The following is an 18,832-nucleotide window of genomic DNA, read 5'->3' on the forward strand; positions in this document are numbered from 1 at the left end:
CAGCAAACCTACTTTAATATAATTATTTTAAGTAGGATAACTAAGTAAACGGCACAATGCTACCGTTTAGATAGCATAAATTAGCAGTTGATGTCGTCATGGAATGAAGCCAGCAGATAGTGGGCGGTCCCTCACCGGCTTCCCTCTGATTGGTCCATCACTTGGTGCTTCTTTTCCTCATCGGTGAACCCATTGAGGGGTCGGCTAATGCTGAAGCTGCTATTAGTGCCTTATCAACGCTGCTCTTACCGGTAAGTACCACAGTTTAACTTGAACGTTTTTGTTGCTTTTTAAGACATTAGCCTCGTTCTGCTGCTTGAGTAATTTCTCCACGGTCGGTGTTAAATAGAGCGTGTGTGAAGCGCTATATTCACACGAGAGGCACTGCACCGGACAGGTAAATAACATAATCTCAGAACAGGCTAACGATTATTTGTAACATAAAAAATACTGTAGTGTCCGTCGTTTGTTGCAGTTAGAGACACAACAGAAGCAGCTCATTTGACCGAGTTTCATCGTCTTAATGTTTGTTTCCAGTGTTCCTCGCCATCCCCGGTCCTCTGTAGTGTGCTTGCGGGGTGACGCAATACGTGCAGAGGATGTCCATATCGGCCTCTTATATGTTTCATGTAGGCAGACTTTATGTAACGTATTTGTCTCTCGCGACCGGGCCGGGGCACGTGTTTATTTGAGAAAAGCTCCATTGATGCAGAAAGGTTTGCACATAGGTATTTTATTCAATGGATGTATTTACTGCTCCACTGGATAGAAGACATCCACTGCATACAAGGCTTAGTTACACAATGAAATCATGGAGCTGCAGAGCAAAAATCACAGACCTCACGTGAAACCAACCAATTCAGCTCGTGACCCTGCTAATGACTTTTAGATGACTTTAACATTTCTTCTAATGCATATAGTATCAAAGAAGTTCCATCAGAGTTGTATGTACTTGAAATTCAGTTTTTAATTGTCTCACACTGTTTACTTTTGTTTTTCCCAGCATGATGGCTTCACTCTCACAGACAAAGGAACTCTTCCGGCGAGCAGAGGCTGTCTGTTTCGATGTGGACAGCACAGTTATCAAAGAGGAAGGCATAGATGAACTTGCCAAGTTTTGTGGTGTGGGGGATGCAGTCACTGAAATGTATGTGTACTTAAACATCTGATGAAATGAGCAAAATATACACTGAAAAAGTCACCTTTTTGGTATGATTGGGTTTTTTTTCACTTAAATGTAAAGCGATCTTTTTTCTATTTTCACATTTCAGGACTCGCAAAGCTATGGGTGGCTCCATGACATTTAAAACCGCCCTGACCGAGCGTCTCTCCATCATCCGGTGCTCCAGAGAACAAGTGAACAAACTTATAACAGATCACCCACCCCAGCTGACTCCAGGTATCAGGTGAGTGTGTGACAATTCCAGCTTATCTCAGTAATGCCTGTAATTCAAATGACCCCATATTGATTTGTGGGAATTTAAGAAAACCAAAACGGAGGGTTAAAAATCAAGACAGCTTAAACATAGTTTTAGAATGGGAATTAGGATCTCTGAATCTGGTTTATGAATGGGGATAAAAATACATGATTCATTATGAGTATAAATGGGCTCTCTGTGTTTAACTATCATAGTTGCTGACATGGCAGGCAGTTCTGTGCATGTCAAGCCTCTCCTGCTTTCTTATGCATTTACGTAGGAGCTTACATGAAGATGTGGCCCTTTAGTTTAAATGAGATATCACTCCTGCCCTGCATACAAAACTGCATCCATCTAAGTGTTTTAAACATGGGTGTTCATCTTCAATCAGGGAGCTTATTGACCGTCTGCACCAGCGCAACATCAAGGTTTTCCTCATCTCAGGCGGCTTCCGCTGCATTGTTGAACATGTGGCCACTCAGCTAAACATTCCTCTGCATCACGTCTACGCCAACCGGCTCAAGTTCTACTTCAATGGTAAGTGCTGGAGGCAGACTGTTTGTGACTTTTATGTGATGTGAAGTGGAGCATGGTATGAGTGTCTAAATCAAATCTTTTCCTTCATGTCAAGTTTAGATTGTATTTGTGCGTTTTCTCAGGAGAGTACGCTGGCTTTGATGAGAGTCAGCCCACAGCTGAGAGCGGAGGAAAAGGGAAGGTCATCAACATGCTGAAGGAGCAGTACGGCTTTAAGACTGTGGTGATGATCGGAGATGGAGCCACTGATCTAGAGGCCTGTCCTCCTGCTGTGAGTGTTTCTTATGACTCAATACACTGTGAATTTTGGAAAGGTGGCTATTATGGATTATTGAAATCTGAGCTACAGTGTGGTGACCATGCCATGTCTTTTGTCCTCAGAGTGCTTTCATTGGCTTTGGAGGAAACGTCATCAGGCAACAGGTTAAGGCGGGGTCTTCGTGGTACGTCACAAGTTTCGGGGAGCTGCTAAAGGAGCTGGAGAAGATTTAGAGATGCTAAAATAGTACTGTACTAATTTTAACCTTTTTTATTATTGCACCTAAGGGTGTGCCTCTCATGGTGCACATTTTCCTTTAACTCTAAATAGATTTTTATAATGATTGAAAATGTTTATACTAGGGAGACCAATTTTACCTTCATGGCATCGTCACCCTGTTGATTTTTATAGTAGAAAATACTAAACTAACAACCAAACACTGTCTATGTCTTGGTTAAGAAGATTGTTTTAGATGTTTTTGCACTTTTTTTCCATCTAAGTATTAAGATGAGCGAATAGAATTCCTGCATATAAAGGCAAGTGCAATGAGCAATAGATGTTTTAATTCTGAATGGATGCTAAGAGCTGTAACCAGACATGTCAATAAGTGTGTAAAGGGCGTCAGCATTAAACAAAGAAACATGCTGTCATATATTTGTTTGAACTGCTTTAATCTGTCGTGGCGTTCTTGTCCTTCCCTCTGACACCATCCTCAATGAACCGAGGAAGAAAAAGACGAGATAAACATGCTTCCTCTGACAATAACTCTGATAATTCAATATACAGCAGCACAACTGTTGTGCCGGATTCACTCAGCCGCTCATAGGTAACGCTTGTTTCCAGGGTTTATCATACACGATAGTTATGCCTCTTTAAAATACCTTGGATAAAAACCGTTTTTAAAACCAGGCGTGTCGTCAAACAAAAGTAGAAGCCATAGATACAAACACAGCACCATGAAACAGCAACATTACCATGACAGGAAACTGAGGAACATCCAGAAAAAACAACTGAAAGGAGACGTTTGCAAGAAAAAAGCTTGAGGTCAAATATAAAATAAAGAGGTTTACATTTCACACTGTGTCAGACTTTATAGTTTTCAGTATTATACAGAGGCTTCTCTCTTCACTCAGCATTAACATGGCTTACATCTAAGTGGCCACTAATCAGTACACTTCAAACAAATGTCTAATTTACATTAAATAAATAAACAGCTACTGCACTGTGCAGTGAGCCTCAGCAGTTGTCTTCACACCACACAGCTGCTCGTCTTTTCAAGTAACTTTGGTTGGTTCTAAACTTAGAGATGAGCTCTCAGTGGCACGAGACGTCGGACGTAACGACCATCAGGAGGTTTAAATTGGCCAAATTTACTCATCCTGCTCCAGAACCAGAACAATAAAAGGAGTTGTGTGTCTTCAGGGGCTGTAAGTGGCTTGGAGTATTTTAATTTTAGTTACATGGGAGTTAATGGTGCCCCCCCTCTGTCCTAGTGGCATCTTGAAGTAATAAAGGAGAGACAAGAACAGAGAAGGGATGTAGATTGGCAGCACTGACAGGAGATTAAAACCATGATGGTGATGCTCTTGAAGTATGTAACATTCGAAAGGGTGCCACTCTATGTAACCTCCCAGCCAGCTTCTCTTTTCACTGCAGCGGGGAAGCCTTTGTCGGGATCATGATCCTGGAATCCATATGCTGAATGAGGGGAACTGGAAAAGAGATGAAACACAGACGGCTTCTCTGAAAGTGGGTTTACATTAATCAAGCTCTAAATGTGACTACAAGCTTGATTTGTTGCTACTCAAAACAATTAAGACAAATCAAGAGTCAAAAAGTCACATCTGTTAGTTTACAGCACCATTTTTAGTTAAGGTGAGGATTTCTCTCTTTGCTCACCTGTGTAATACACCACCTCGTCCCAGCCCTCCTGCTGCCAGGCCCCACTCCTCGTGTCTTCTCTGGACTGAAGGTCTTTGTAAGCTGTTATCAATAAAGTGAGCATTCATTTTAGTAGCTGTTTAGCAAGATTTAGCACTGCAATTATTTTCACTTTCAAAAATCTGGTTGCTGGGGCGCTGGTTTAGCTCAGTTGGTAGAGATGGCGCCCCATATACAGAGGCTACAGTCCTCGTCGCACTGATCGCAGGTACAATCATTTAGAGTCACATTTAGTGTCCAACTAAGGAATCTAGGTCCATTATTCAGGCTCCTTTTGGCTCTTTTTTGGTCTCCACCATCTCCCAGAGGGAAAGTCTGGCTCTTAAGCAGCTGCATTATGTTCACCAGGTAGACGCTAACTTTGTCAGCTGTTTAGTGCTGGACAGGTAGTGGGTTTATCAGAGCTTTCTTGCAGGCAGCAGTTGTCTGCTGGAAACGCATATGAGAGATGCTCCACACTAACTTCTCTGAAAGACGTGCACCAGAAAAATCTAAACAAAGAGCTGAAGAGCAAAAACGCTTGTAGAGCAAAGAGGAACATGTTATAAACTCTGTTGGGGTTCTTAAAGGGCCAGTTCGCCGATTTTCAACCTCAGTGCTATTATGGGGAGATAAAGCCATTATGTTAGAAAAAAAGCAATTTCGCTCTGTGCCTTTGGAGGACGCTATCCGCTTGTCCAATGGGACCCGGAAAACCTCCGCCAGACTAAGTAAAACACGTCATCGAGCGGAGGCCAGGGAGCTCGCTAAACTACAATTCCTCAATCTAGGACGCCTGCCTCCAATGTCATGTCTTATTTTAAAGACTATCCAGCAGTATATTCTCGTCGTATTTCGGATTCTGTACCGCTCTGAACCATTGCCTGCAGCGAAAACAGTATTTCACTCCAGTGTCTCTTGCTGGGCCGTTCCTTTCAGAGGGAGGGGCGCAATGCACGCTGGGTGTTGTAGGAATGTAGAATTGGTGAAACCACAAGCTGTTTTTACAACTTTCTCCACGGCTATGGCGCCAATTTTAAATATTACTGCTTCTATTGATTACAGAGAACACCAGCTTTGACTGACAGTGGCTTTTTCCAGAGGTGAATTTCTCCTTTAACTACAAAGTAGGCACCCAGTTCAAGTTACACTAGGACATTTGACACTTTGTAGGTTAAAAAAAATCATGTTATAGTGCAGCTTTAAGTCTCAATTTTAGAAAATAATGACAAATTCTCTACAAAAGTTTTCTTAAGAGAGTTTAAGATGACTTCTAACAGCTAACAACAGTCCCCCTACACTGCCTCTCTACACAGGGACACTGTCAGAGTGTGATTTGGCATAGAGCTGGTGTGTGACCGTACCCCAGAGGTGATGAACCATGTAGAGGTTGCCGATCTGTGAGAAAAACCCTCCCACAGCTTCTCTGTTGTGCTGGCGGTATCCGATGGCCCGAGCCCTGCGGACAAGAACAACTTCAGTCACAACGCAGGCCAAAACACACCAAGGCTTCATCTGGCATAACAAGAGCAGGCCTGCACACGCAAGACACTTTAGCATTCTTCAAACAGGGATTTCAACATAATCTAAGACTTTATTTTTAACCTTCTGATTAAATTTGGACTGTTTTTAATTTACAAAATCGATCTGTTTTCTTACAGTTGGTCTTCCGTGGCTTTGATCTCTACTGAAACATGTCATCCAAACATAAGATGTGACAACATTAGTTAGCTGTACACGTTTATGAATCCTAACGCCTGCCAAGTTCATGTGAAGTGATTGGGCTGGTGTTAGTGTAAGACTTTAAATACATCATCTCTTCCCTAAAAGCAAACATGCACTTATTCAAAGCGTAATCACCGCCTGGATTCAAAACGATAAAGACTGAGGTCTTCATGTTTTTGTAACTTGAAGACATTTGAGCCTTAGACCTCAAATACACCAATTGTATTGAAATTGCCTTAAATTGCTTTGCTGGCATTATGTGCATGACGTTAGAGGTTTGTTCAAATAAAGGCTGCGTAAATGCAAACATAAGAAAAGAAACAAAGCTTTAGGAAAAATTAACCTTGTCATAGATTGAACTTTAATCAATCATAATTATTTTCTTTCTTAAATCTGCTTTATTATGAAGATGAAAAAATGCGGAGCCTCAAATCAGAAAAGCATGGACGATATTCAAATGTTTTAAGCCGTATTTACATGTAAAATCATGCACATGGCAGTTAGGAAAGCCACAATTGTGATGGCTGGAAAAAGAAGAGTTGACAGTGTAACGACATTTCAGTAACACCGGGGCCATCGTTTACAGCTGCCAAAGGTTTAAGTCAAATTGTGCCATGTAATCCGGCTGATTTAGCAACAAGAAAACAAATAGAAACTGGTCAGACAAGTACAAAGACGGAAATGTGATACGGTGCAATCAAAGGAGAAAAAAAACCTCACGTCTTCCTTTAAATCAATTGCAATCAACTGCATTGCCCAAAAAACTGATAAACTTTGACCTTTTGGCTCCGTCAGCTGGAGTAGTGAATCTTTTCAGGCTCATTTTTACTGAACTATTGTGCGCTCACATTTGTAGCGCGCATTATATTCCTCTTGAATTTCACTCTTGGCTTGAGAGCGTGACAGTCTAGCTTTGAAATGGAGCCTCTCTGAGGAATAGCTCTTATTAATGACAGCGTGATGAGGAAGGTTTCATGTAGTTCAACGGTTCTGTAAGTACAGTTCAGTGAATCAAGCGAATTCAGGCCGCCTTACCAGTAATTACCCCACTCGATCATGGTTCCTGGCTGGAAGAGAGAAAAGAAAAACACTTATTTCCATTAAAAAAAAAAAAAAGATAGATTGATACCACACTAATTTCTCTTTTATCCAGAGCAAACACATGAACACAAACACATGGTAAAGACACAGCACAGGTATTCTGTCATTCAGAAGACAAGCCGCAATAACAGCCACACCCGAAGGCTTCTTCAATCATTCTCTGGTGCTTAAAACAACAAACACCCTGCTGTCTCTGGGATGTAATCCCAGTCTGTAATGAAGGATAAGAGCTTGCATTCATCACAGGGAGCGCTGATCCAGGGAGAGTTTGGCCGTCAGATTAGAAATAAAGCCTTAATCTGCAGAAGCTGATGTGTATTGAGAATTTCAATACAACCATTGATCCAGGATGAAATCTGGCACCACTGGATTCCTAATGTAATCAATGAGTCTGTGAGAAGATACAGACTGTTTGTGTAGTGATACACTGGAAAAACAACACAAACGTGACTGCTTTAGCAGGAGTTCCATTCAGACGTATATTACAGGCGGGTGGAGGTCAATTAGAGGTCACAGATGCAAAGCATGTGACTGGGAAGGTAAATGGATAAACGTGAGGGAGGAAAACAGAAAGAGTAATGCTGTCACTTTCTGCAAAAACAGTGTGAAGGTGACTTACAGCCCTGAAGCCCCCAGCTGCTGCAGTGGAGCCGCCCACAAGTTAAAGTAAGACTTTAATTACACTGGGGAAGCTCCTTGTAAGCAACACAGTGGTGAGGTTGTGATGATGCCAAAAGTGATGATCAGAGAACTTTCCCTGGACAAACATTACAAAACTTAATTTGATTATCTCTGTGATTCCTATCACAATGAATAAGTTAAAACATCAGACAATAAACAGGAAACAGGCCCTGCAGGTCATGCTGTTAACTGTCAGGACTCCTTTATGCTCCACACTAACTTCTCTGTCTACGGTGCACACACAACAGATGTAGTACCGATGGTGTCCCTTCCATTTACAGGGGTTTGGGGGATTTTTTCCTTCTCCAAAATAAAGAGTCTAAAGGTTGATGGTGTTGCATTCTGTACAGGTTAAAAAGTCGATTCTGGTTGTATTAATACCTTGACCCTGACTTAAAAGAGCAATTCGCCCCTGGAAAAAGCCACTGTCAGTCAAAGCTGGTGTTCTGCAAGCAATGGCTCAGAGCAGAATCCGAAATACAACGACAATATACCGATTGATCATCTAAAAAAACTTGGGGACTTAAGTCTACATTTCCAACCTGACAATTTTGAACGAGACCATTAGCTCTGATTAGCTTTCAACCATACAGTGTTACGATTGTTGGTGATGTTGCAGATTATGTGTTGCAAAGCAGCGGTGTGGGCCAAGTCAGGCATTAGGTTTGGCTTCACATTTTCAGGCACCTATAGCACAGCTAATGGCTCATCATTACAAACTCTGTGTTGTGTAACTCACCCTGAGCTGGTAGGACCTGAGCTCGTAGATGTTGGGTCCCTCTCTGGGAATGGGCTCGTTCCAGAAGCTGAACTCGAGCAGGAGCTGATTTCTGCGAGACATCAGCATCTTACCGCGCTCCTTCCTGTACGCTGTGAATTCCTGCCAATAGACGGACACCGATCAATGCGCTTTGCTTCGACGGATGGATGTACTCTAGTATAAGCACACTGCTAAAGCACTAAATCCAAGTATTACAAACAAGATGTCTTTACCTTGTTCTGCTTAAGCTTGTTCATCACCTCTGTAAGAGCCGGGTACCCACCTCTGTAACGCCAGAGATGAACTGGGAAAAAAGAAATAATATGATCACATCACACAAACAACAAACAAATCGATTCAAATAAAGGTCATTAATCATGTGATAAAAAAAATCCCTTTGGATTGAATCACCACATGGCAGGTATTAATTGATCTCTATATGTCCATGAGAAACTTCTTATTTTTCTAATAGTCAAAAAACTAATAAACTACATCCTGATAAATAATGACATTTAGCTGGCTACACCATGTGAATTTAAAAGCATTTCATTAGTCTGTACAGGCTTTATTAGGCTTAATAGATGAGTCTGTTTGTTGGAGTACAGTAGTAGACAGAGATAGACTGATCCTCAGAAACAGAAATGGTCATATAAAGGTAGCACAATAGCACTCTACATTGACAGTATTTATACACATACACGTCTGGTCTGCCATAAAACAAACGGGTTGTTCTCCGAAACTTTTCAGCTGATTTGCAAACTTTACACACCACAGATCTTTTTGTGAGTTGATAATATTAATCCTACCAGCCTGGTCTTGTTCTCCATACCAGGTATTCCAGGTGCCCACCAGCTCACAGGGGTAGTACTTATCAGCATGGATGGAGGGCAAAAGATCCTCACTGTAAAAGAATAAAACACTTGACTGAAACAAATGCTAAAGGTAAGTTTGACACGTTTTCTGCTCATGTGTCTTCTCTGTCATGTTGCCAGTCCTAAATTAGCCCCTAACTACGGGCAGTCATCTTAGGCATGAGCAAAGTTCATCTGTGAAGGCCTGAAGTCATGCCAGCTCGTCAATCACCTCACAGGAATAGACTGAACACGGAACAACAGTGTACTAAGTTGTCCGGGCCTCATACTACTACTACTACTGTAACATTTGTTTAACTACAAGTTAATAACAGTGTGCAGCATGGACAGTTATATCAATAACACTTACTTGAGTTTGTTGTAAGCATCCAGGCACTCTGGCTTGACATTATGGACTGAAAAGAAAATTAGATTTAAAATAAATTAATTATTTTTTAGGTTTCATGGTTAGATTCAAAGCACATATATTGTGAGGGCAACTTACACTGAATTTTGTACAGGTTACTCTCCTCGTTTTTGGTCAGTAGGTTGGAGTGTGCATCTTTCCTGGGATCAACTTTCCTCACAAACAGTGACTTAAACCAGCTGTCCTGTCTGCTTTTGCTGCTTGATGCCCCAAAGCCTCTGCAAACACAGATGAGACACAAAATTGGACAGACAATAAATTCTGATTTATTTATTTCTATGATACTTATGTATCATTGGTGCATGTTTAGTTTTGCACACACAGAAATATTTGATCTTTACATGGGCAGATATGCACAGTAAATATCAGGTTTGCAGCTTTTCTTTTACAAGAGTATACAGTACTGAGTCACAACACAGACTGGGCTTGACATGTCAGTACTTCTAATGCTTAAAATATGCACATTGTGATATTAAAGTAAATGAAATACAGTAGGTCATTGTATCTAACGGTGCATGACTCACTGCATCTATCTAATTTACAATCTATTTGCAATGCATAAACAGCTACATCAGGTTTTACAGTAAAGTATCTTATTGACCTTGAGCATTTGAGATGCTGATTTAAAAAAGATGACAGAAACTTGTATTCTTTCCCCTTCACCTGCAAATACACACAGATTTGCCCTTTACTATCCCGTGATAATCAATGTGAAGGTGTAGCTAGCTTTCATGTAAGTTCATCCTGAAGGCCACTGAGGACTGGCTAGCAGTGAACGGGCTAGCTTGCCCGAGCTCATCGTCGCCACTTTAGAAACACACGGAAACAAATTAAGCAGCAGATAACTACAAACACCACAGACATGACTGCTGAGCGTAAACACTGATGTCTACCCCACCTGCTCAACAAGACGAGCTGTCCGGCCGACTGGGCCTTGCTTTTAGCCCGACCCAGGCCACCGCTGACTCTGTGAAGGACTCCAGTCGCCATCTTCAACGGTGCTAATGCAAACGGACGCAGTTACCACATCTGACCACCAGGTGGCAGCGCTCACAACTAAAGACCAGGGCACAGCCGTCCACATGGGAGTAAAGGAAGAATATTTCAACAACCAGGTAAGATTCGGGGGAAGAAAAGTTAAGAGGATAATTATAAATAGCATAATCATAGAAAGGACTATGGTAACTAAGAAAGAAGATATATGTAATTTATTACTCATTTTATTTTTGACACGTGTGCTTTTCATACTGTGACTGTGAAAAGGCCATAAAATGGAATATACCCATCATATGTAATAAATACATCCTGCACGTACGGTTGAGTATGTTGAGTTGTATCCTCATAAACCTCTAAACACAAAGTGGTATAACCTAAGATGTAAATAACATTAAATATATAACTATATGTACAGGCAAAAAGAAATCAGGCATTTTCAAACTTCTCTTGAAATGTACGATTTGCATCAGTAATGATAAGCCCAAACCAAATTAAATTTACCATAATGACCTACAACATTATTTACATGCAACTTGATAGCATAGTGGTCAAATTCTTTCCAAAACATATTACACTGTTTGAACATGTGGGGGCGGTACAATTCAATGCATTGCCCTCAACAGCAATTTCAATGGAAATACTGTGGTAAAAGTACAATTGACATGGACACCATAAAGCTCAACAATCGACATCTGCAAACCCAATATCAATATAATATTGGCAATTTTTTGCAAACAAACAAACAAAAAAGTGCTCACAGTGGTGACCAGTGGATAAAAAATATCACATTATGACATCTCATATTATAAAATGTTACATCTCACTCAAGGCCCTTACCATATTGGGTTGGCATGGGTATGGCCTCTGCATTACTTGCACATAGCCCATGCAAAAAGATCAGATGTTTTATTATGATATGTTATTGTTAAATACTGCTGCAGTAGTGGATAAACAGTATTTTTGTATATTGGCATGTTTGGGAAGAGCATGTCAGAATCGTAGGATCCAGTTGCTCATAGATGATGGAGAGGCTGATGGGGTTGCAGCCATGGAGGAATTCAGAACCAGTTGTGATTGATTTATTCTCTGACAGAACGACTATGAAGCTAACGGGGACCATATTGCTAAAGCCTGCTTGGCTTTGGGATAAAGACTACTTACCACCAATGGAATTCAGAAACTATGGAGGGATTTGTTTTAAGTTCAGAACATGAATCATAAGGGAGTGTTTTCCCAGTGAAACATTTTTGAATAACAAAAGGAAAAATGTGGAGATGTCTGGGAATTTAAATTATGATTGAATCTACTGAATTTTTGCTCATTTTGTTTCAGGACATGTATCAAGATGGTTGATTTTTGGGGAGGAAATATTTTCTTAATTTTGACCTCAGAAAGTTATTTCATTAGTTTATTTGATTAGTATTAATCTGAATGAAACTGATCCATTTTTTGATATCAGATTTTCGATAGAACTCCAGTTTCACTGCTTCAGCTGTAAATATACTGTACCCCATTGCTAATATAGTAAATATATATTTTGTGAGGTCTTATAACAATATTAAGAGAACATTTGATACCCTTATTATTTTGAAGAATGAAGTCTCAGAGTCAGTGTATTATATTTTGCTATCATATTTTTACTGTCATAAGTGCGTGAAAGGGATGCTACAGGGCTCATTTCTAGGGTCTATGTTTTTCTTCAGTTGTATGTTCCACCTCAACATTAGCATCATGTTATATCACTTACCATTAATACCTAATAATGATATTGTACCTTATATCTCCAACAGCTTGCACACAGTAAATATCTGTCACTCACTCACTCAGTTGCCGGTTTATTTGGTACTTCAAGCATATGTAATCTGACAACAATGTCCTGCTTTTAATTGTTATATATATTACTTTGTATGTATTTCAGCAAAGGAATAAATATTTATATTTCACATACAAAACTTTCAATCCTTCCTCTATTTTGGGAACAACTGACATTTAAACAAGCTTGAAGAAAAATGTGATTTTGGCATCTAATCCTTAAACTATGAAATACCCTTGCAAATGTCCTATAACCCTAAACATGTTTTAAAGACTTGACTATAATTTGATATATTTTATCTCTATAAATCCTTTAATATCACGTTTTAATTATGTGTTTCTTGACTATGTGGCATATGCCTTTTATGTCTTCATTTCTATGTTACAAGGTCATGCTTGTTCTAGTTTGGTGCTTCCCTGCAGCTCTATAATCATCATAATATAATCAGATTTTTTATTTGGGATACAATGAGTTCCTCTGAACCAAGGCCTGGAGAACAACAGCTGTGAAAACAGCTGAAATGAATCCTCCACTAATGCACCAGAAAACCATGGATGCCATTTATCAGAGAGTTTAGAAATATTAAAAAATGGTCTTTGCTTAACTCTCTTGAACCCACATGGCTAAATCCCCTGCTGCAGCCTCTTGTATACAAGATGTCCTGGGTGGATCTTCAGCAAATTGAATATCTTAAAGCCAAATTATCAAACCGGCTGTCTTTGCACGTTCCCTCTCCCTCCTCTTGTTGTCTTTGGCTTTATCATGGACATGCCTGCTGTTAAAGGCTGTCCAAGAAATGCTGTTGAACTTGTGAGAAAATACTTTGGACATAGCCTTCCCTCCTTATCTTGTCTGGGCACTGCAGCGGCTGAATCGAGCATGACTGTATACAGTGGCACTGAAACATTTATAAAGTCTGACGTTAGCCTATTAATTTCCTGGAGTATGTCTGTGTTTTTATTTAAATACTTTGAATTAGATAAGAAAATGAGAGTTTCCAAGAATCACCAAAGTTCTGGAGGGATATATTGATTGTTGACAGACCACTGTGACTCAGGCTTTATACAAACAAAGTCATACAAGGTCGTATATTTAGGTGTCTGTATGAGTTTTTTGTAATGACTGTTGGCTAATTGAATCTGTAAACATGTATCATATTTTAGAAGAGCATCTATAAACAATTTTTGCTTTGCTACTTGACTAATTATTTATTTATTATGTATTTGACACTCCCTTGCAGTCCACCACTGCACAGCGTATATAAAAAAGTTTTGCCGTGGTAAAAAGAAGTATACTCTTAAATGACTGTGACTTGAATGCATTTCAAATAAATGTTTGTGTCTTGATTTTGTCGTGATTTTAAAAACTCTTTCACAGAGATTCCCACCAGTACATAACAGCTGCTGAGCTCCTGCCCTGTAGGCCAGCTATACCAATTCCCACACTTTGATTAAACGTGTTTTTACAGCGATGCAACTTACTGAAAGACCAATTAGGCAACCTAATAAATGAGGAAAAGAGTCATTAATTATAAAGGCAGAGCCGGTAACACAAATGACAACCTGGATTAAGCACACAGGGGAAAGTCTCATGTGAATTATTGTCACACAAAAGCACAGTGTGAAATTGTAAAGAAGCGGAAAATTAGATAAATTGCCTGGGATGTTGAAAGCTACCTTTTCTTGCTAAATTGCCTTTTACAAGGTGAAATGTGTCAAACCATGTAATGTTCACAGTGCTGCTGTTTAATTTAACCTTATAAGATTTATCGCCAATATATTCATCATGACCATTACGAAAGGGAGCATCTAAGGTTTAAACCCTGTATTTGACAGTCAAGTCTCCCCTGTCTGGATGATCTGAGTTCAAACATAGTCCCTGGCTTGTGTGATATGTTCCACCTGAAATGATCCTTCGATCAGCCTTTAGAATTGGACAGAGTTGGGTCTTGGCAATAAAAGAATCCTGTGTTCTTATTGTGGTATTGCGTGATGTTGGACTTTGTCTATTCTGTCTCAACTTCTTCTTTATACAGAAACACGTAGATGTAAGGTCAAAGGTGTGAATGAAAAATTAAGTGACCAGTGTTCAAGTCCAAAAGGAAGATTTTTTCGCGGCGCGGGAACAGTCTTCTGGAGCCAGGTCTTCTTTCACCTATGAGATGTTTGTCTGGAAGCAATTTAGCCTTTACATCACCTCATTAGACACATGGAAAGGTATCTGCAGATTGGAGTGGTCTTTTTCTCTCATCCCAGGTCTTTAAACTTAATTTATTCTTATATAAAAAGGCACAAAAAAACATAGGCTGCTCAGAAGCTGGCATGAATAAGAAGACTTGCTCTTGAGATTTGATGGATGAATGGGAGGCCAGCATGTTTGATCAAGACAAACCACATGTTTTCTCATGATTTTCTTGGTATAGGGAGACATTTTGCCATAATTAAATCAATCATTATATCATCCGGCCCATTGCAGTTGGAACAACTGAACTAGTATCTGCTCAGGCATATTTTAATAGTTCTCAACAAAATAAAGGCATGCAAAGGTTTTATATTCTTGATTATGAGTGGATTATATTCAGGGTGTAGCACAAATTTCTGGGCCTTAAACACATGCATTCTCTGTGGACCCCTCCTTGATCCAAGGCTATTCATTTAAGTGTCGTTATGGGCCCTTTGCACATAAAGGCCTTGCGTACTTAGTCCCGTTTCCGCCAATGTCTCACAACCTTGACTATATCGTAATAAAATACAGTGATATCTAAAAAACTCCCCCCAGTTGAGCATCTTTGATTTGTATCCTCACAGAAAAATGTGCAATTGATTCGCAGATGCATCTCCTGTCATATCTTTATTCATTCATTCATTTTCCATATTATTTGGCTAAAGGCTATTACTTTTATTACTGCAATGACCTAAGATCCCATTGAGGATGATGGAAATTCTTTCTATCTGGAAAAATTAACGACCTGGAAAAAGTTATTTTTGCATCTGGTCTGCTCATCATGTGATATCGATGCTGTTTTAGTTATTTGATTCCACTTTTTACTGAAACGTCTCACTGCCAACATGTAATTTGACAGAGAAAGTCTTATCTATGTTTAGTGATTTTGGATTTAGCTATCTTCATAAGGATTAGCTTGGCTAAAACTATCACAGATATACACATAGATAAATAGCATTTATTTGTATCTGCAAGATAATAAATAAACCAAGTTAATATCCCAATCTTCAACGCTAAGCATTATTTCTATTATTATTTTTTGAGAGAAAAATTCTCTATAAAGTTCTGAAGCCAAATATACACACAAAAATAAAAAAACAAAAAAAGAATTTGTTGGCTTGAAGAAAAATGTAAAGTACTTCGTAGTAAATATAAATGCACCTGACAAAAGTTTTACTGTGGTAGGTGATGCAACCAGACAGGAGGAATAGAGGGATATCACTTCCGGCTGCCATTTTGGCTCAGCGTCTGAACTTGTTCGGCAGACATCAGCTACGTCAAAAGTTACATGCTGGACATAAAAGTCGGAGGAGTTTAGAAATGTCTTCCAAACAGTTGTGAGTTTGTCTGTCAGCTAAAAGTTTTAATCCGTTACTCGAAAAATCAACTTGTAGATGTAAAATTGACGGTAGTGGTAGGGGAAAAACGGGGACTAGCAACTGTAATGAAGGCTAACTAAAGCTAGCCTCGTTTGTTACTCCAACGGCTAACGGTTACCGAAACATTTGCTGGACACATCGAAACCGGGTAAACATGCAAGGTAGCTGTGTAAAGTAGCAAATCAGATTATAAATGTGAATTCCCGCTCGGGTGCGTGCCTATATTCCACAGTTTTTACTCTAATTTTATTTTTATTGCTTTATTTGCTCATTAACTTATATATGAGATTGTTTATGATGTAACTACAAATGGATAGCACATGACAGGTGCAATTAATTAAGGTTTGATTAATTACTTGACTGGCTTTGGTGTGCAAGACAAGGTAATGTGATCGAAGTGGTAAAACATATATTTGAAGGTACAGTCATCATTGTCTTGTTAAAGTCCTCAAATACTAGCGCTCTACAATTTACACCTGTTGTATCAAAGGCCAGCTGCATAAGCTTGCCATATGAATGGTTTTGGCAGTTACTTAGTTTTTAATTTTTAACGTCTTTGCAGTCATGCTACCAAAGCAGGGAACACATGGCCATGTACAGGCTACTAGCAAGCAACAGAAACCTGAGCGGCGCAAATACTCCAAGTACAAGAAAAGATACAAAAGTTATCATTTAATGTAGTCTAGTAGGCTATCTGGATATAACTGTAAAATGACTGGCCCATAATGTAACATTTATGTTTGCCCCGCCATTGAGCTATACCTTGCTTTTAACAAATTTTTATGAAGACAGAACTCAGGAATGTAAGTCATTTTTATTTTCTCAACGTTACTATTACATATCAACCAAATCTGTAAGTTGTAGTCAAAACTGAACAGTACTGAACAGTGTACGGACAGTGTTAAATATCAAATACCCTTATATTTCTGTTATTAATCTTCCATAGCCACAAATTCATTTCCTCTTTACTTAGCATCCTGCAAACAGCTGTTTCTCTGAAAGAAAGAAAGCATGGAAATTAAAATTGCGTCTGTCTTTACCTCCGTGCAAAACAAATACACTTTGAACCACCATTGTCCACAGGGTCCTCCAAAATTGATGGTTGATTAAATAGAATTTATGTTTGGTATAAAAAGGTATCAGTTGAGTTTTATGGAAAAGTCATGTAATAAGTTAATGTTATTAAATTTTCTTTTACACAGCCTCTAGGAACGCTGGTAATATGTACCCGTAATAAAAATATTCACAAAAGGTTTCTGATTATTTTAAATTAGGCAATTAATCATGTTTGCAAAAAATGAACAGGTGCATTGAATAATGAATGTTAGGAAAAAATAATCATTCTGTTGTTTGTTCTTGATCTGACCCTTATTTGTTTTTCTCAGATATGCAAAGACCCAGATGTCAGGAACAAGCACAGTGATCCTGAGGGTGGGAATGAGTGGCAGACTAAGGTAAACATGAAGGGCAGAACATTTTACTGATATGCACTCAGCTTGACACTGCAAATTCACATTAGGGTTCAAATGAGAAACATATAACATAACATGTTGTTAAAAAACAAGTGTCTTTATATTTCTGTGGGGCGCATGGTGATTCAAACCACAGCAGAAAGATTTTATACTTTAGATCCAATGTATGATGGGTCATAAATACAACATCAAGGTGCCAAAAATGTAAACGACTCTAGATCTTAAACTGCAGAAATTAAACTATACAGTGTGGCCCTTTGCAACAGAACAAACCCCAGTCGTGGGAATGTTTTCATTGTGCAAAGGATTTTCAGTGATTAAGTTCAAATGTGAGCGTGACAGATATGTAGTGAACTTACTGACTATCCAAAAGGATATCAACATGGCAGGGATATCAATGGGATTTACTAGAGGTGTCTTAGCAATATTTAATATTCTTTCATTGAAGTAATTTCATTGAATTTCTCTCTAAACTGGGACACTGAAATGTTCAGATTTTCTGGCCTCCATCATGTGATGTCATTGTCAGCCTGTATTAGTGAAGATTTAATTTACATGGCATGACAAAAGTTTTCTTTAAAATTTCAAACAGGCCCTAAATTGGTTTCTGTTGTGTTTGTGCAGTTTTATTGCTGACATTCATGATTAGCTATAAAACGGTTAAAGTTAAAATATTGCTGTCTCTGATCATCCCACTGACATGTTTCTGATCTGTATGCACATGCTGTTGTGAACTCTTCCTTTTTTTCAAATGCAGCATCACAGAGGTTCTAGATACATGCCAGGTGGTTTTTGTGACCTAGCTGCCAGATGAGAATTGTTAATGTGTAGGCCTAGATATACATGGGTAAATAGGTTACAGTAAAACTTTTAGAGGTGTAGAGTGCTTTAATGGCAGATGCTGACATGCCTACTTGAGTGGACTGTGATAGTGATCAGACGTAATATTGCGATGGTCTTTTATGACAGTTACTTTAACCCATATTTCACAGAAGTAGCTATTTAAAAGAAATACTCTAGCTAGGTACAGTGTGAAGATAAACCAGCTTAATATGCTAACTTGACTGTGTGACGAAAAGCTGTAAGACAAATGTGTCTGCTACGGGTGTTTAACGGAGGCTGGCCTTACACTTTGGCTGACATAATATGCTCAATTGTATTGTATGTATATTATCTTACAAATACACAGTGGTACTGGACCCGCCTCTGTAAAGTGCACTCATTTGAGCCAAGAAAAAATAGCAAAGGACAGAAAATAAGGTCAACGTTA

The 18,832-nt window shown here is 39.1% G+C and overlaps 2 protein-coding genes across 2 annotated transcripts; one reads left to right on the top strand and one right to left on the bottom strand.

Annotated features, from left to right (window-relative positions):
- The first annotated feature begins 163 nt into the window (after positions 1-163).
- On the top strand, positions 164-2,988 carry psph (phosphoserine phosphatase). Its single transcript, XM_069668503.1, has 6 exons — positions 164-251; positions 1,004-1,147; positions 1,272-1,406; positions 1,810-1,955; positions 2,078-2,226; positions 2,337-2,988. Exons 1-6 carry the CDS (start codon positions 208-210, stop codon positions 2,445-2,447), a joined length of 729 nt encoding a protein of 242 aa, XP_069524604.1. The 5' UTR covers positions 164-207; the 3' UTR covers positions 2,448-2,988.
- On the bottom strand, positions 2,869-10,675 carry LOC138596999 (protein NipSnap homolog 2-like). Its single transcript, XM_069668502.1, has 10 exons — positions 10,578-10,675; positions 9,758-9,897; positions 9,623-9,668; positions 9,208-9,302; positions 8,635-8,705; positions 8,381-8,521; positions 6,895-6,926; positions 5,499-5,593; positions 4,114-4,197; positions 2,869-3,926 (listed from the first exon to the last, which is right to left on the bottom strand). Exons 1-10 carry the CDS (start codon positions 10,667-10,669, stop codon positions 3,862-3,864), a joined length of 861 nt encoding a protein of 286 aa, XP_069524603.1. The 5' UTR covers positions 10,670-10,675; the 3' UTR covers positions 2,869-3,861.
- Between the last annotated feature and the right edge of the window lie 8,157 nt (positions 10,676-18,832).

The sequence above is a fragment of the Semicossyphus pulcher genome, unplaced genomic scaffold (assembly GCF_022749685.1).
Source record: "Semicossyphus pulcher isolate SPU_LCO1_2020_fin unplaced genomic scaffold, fSemPul1.0.p SCAF_19, whole genome shotgun sequence".
Taxonomy (NCBI): Eukaryota; Metazoa; Chordata; class Actinopteri; order Labriformes; family Labridae; genus Semicossyphus; species Semicossyphus pulcher.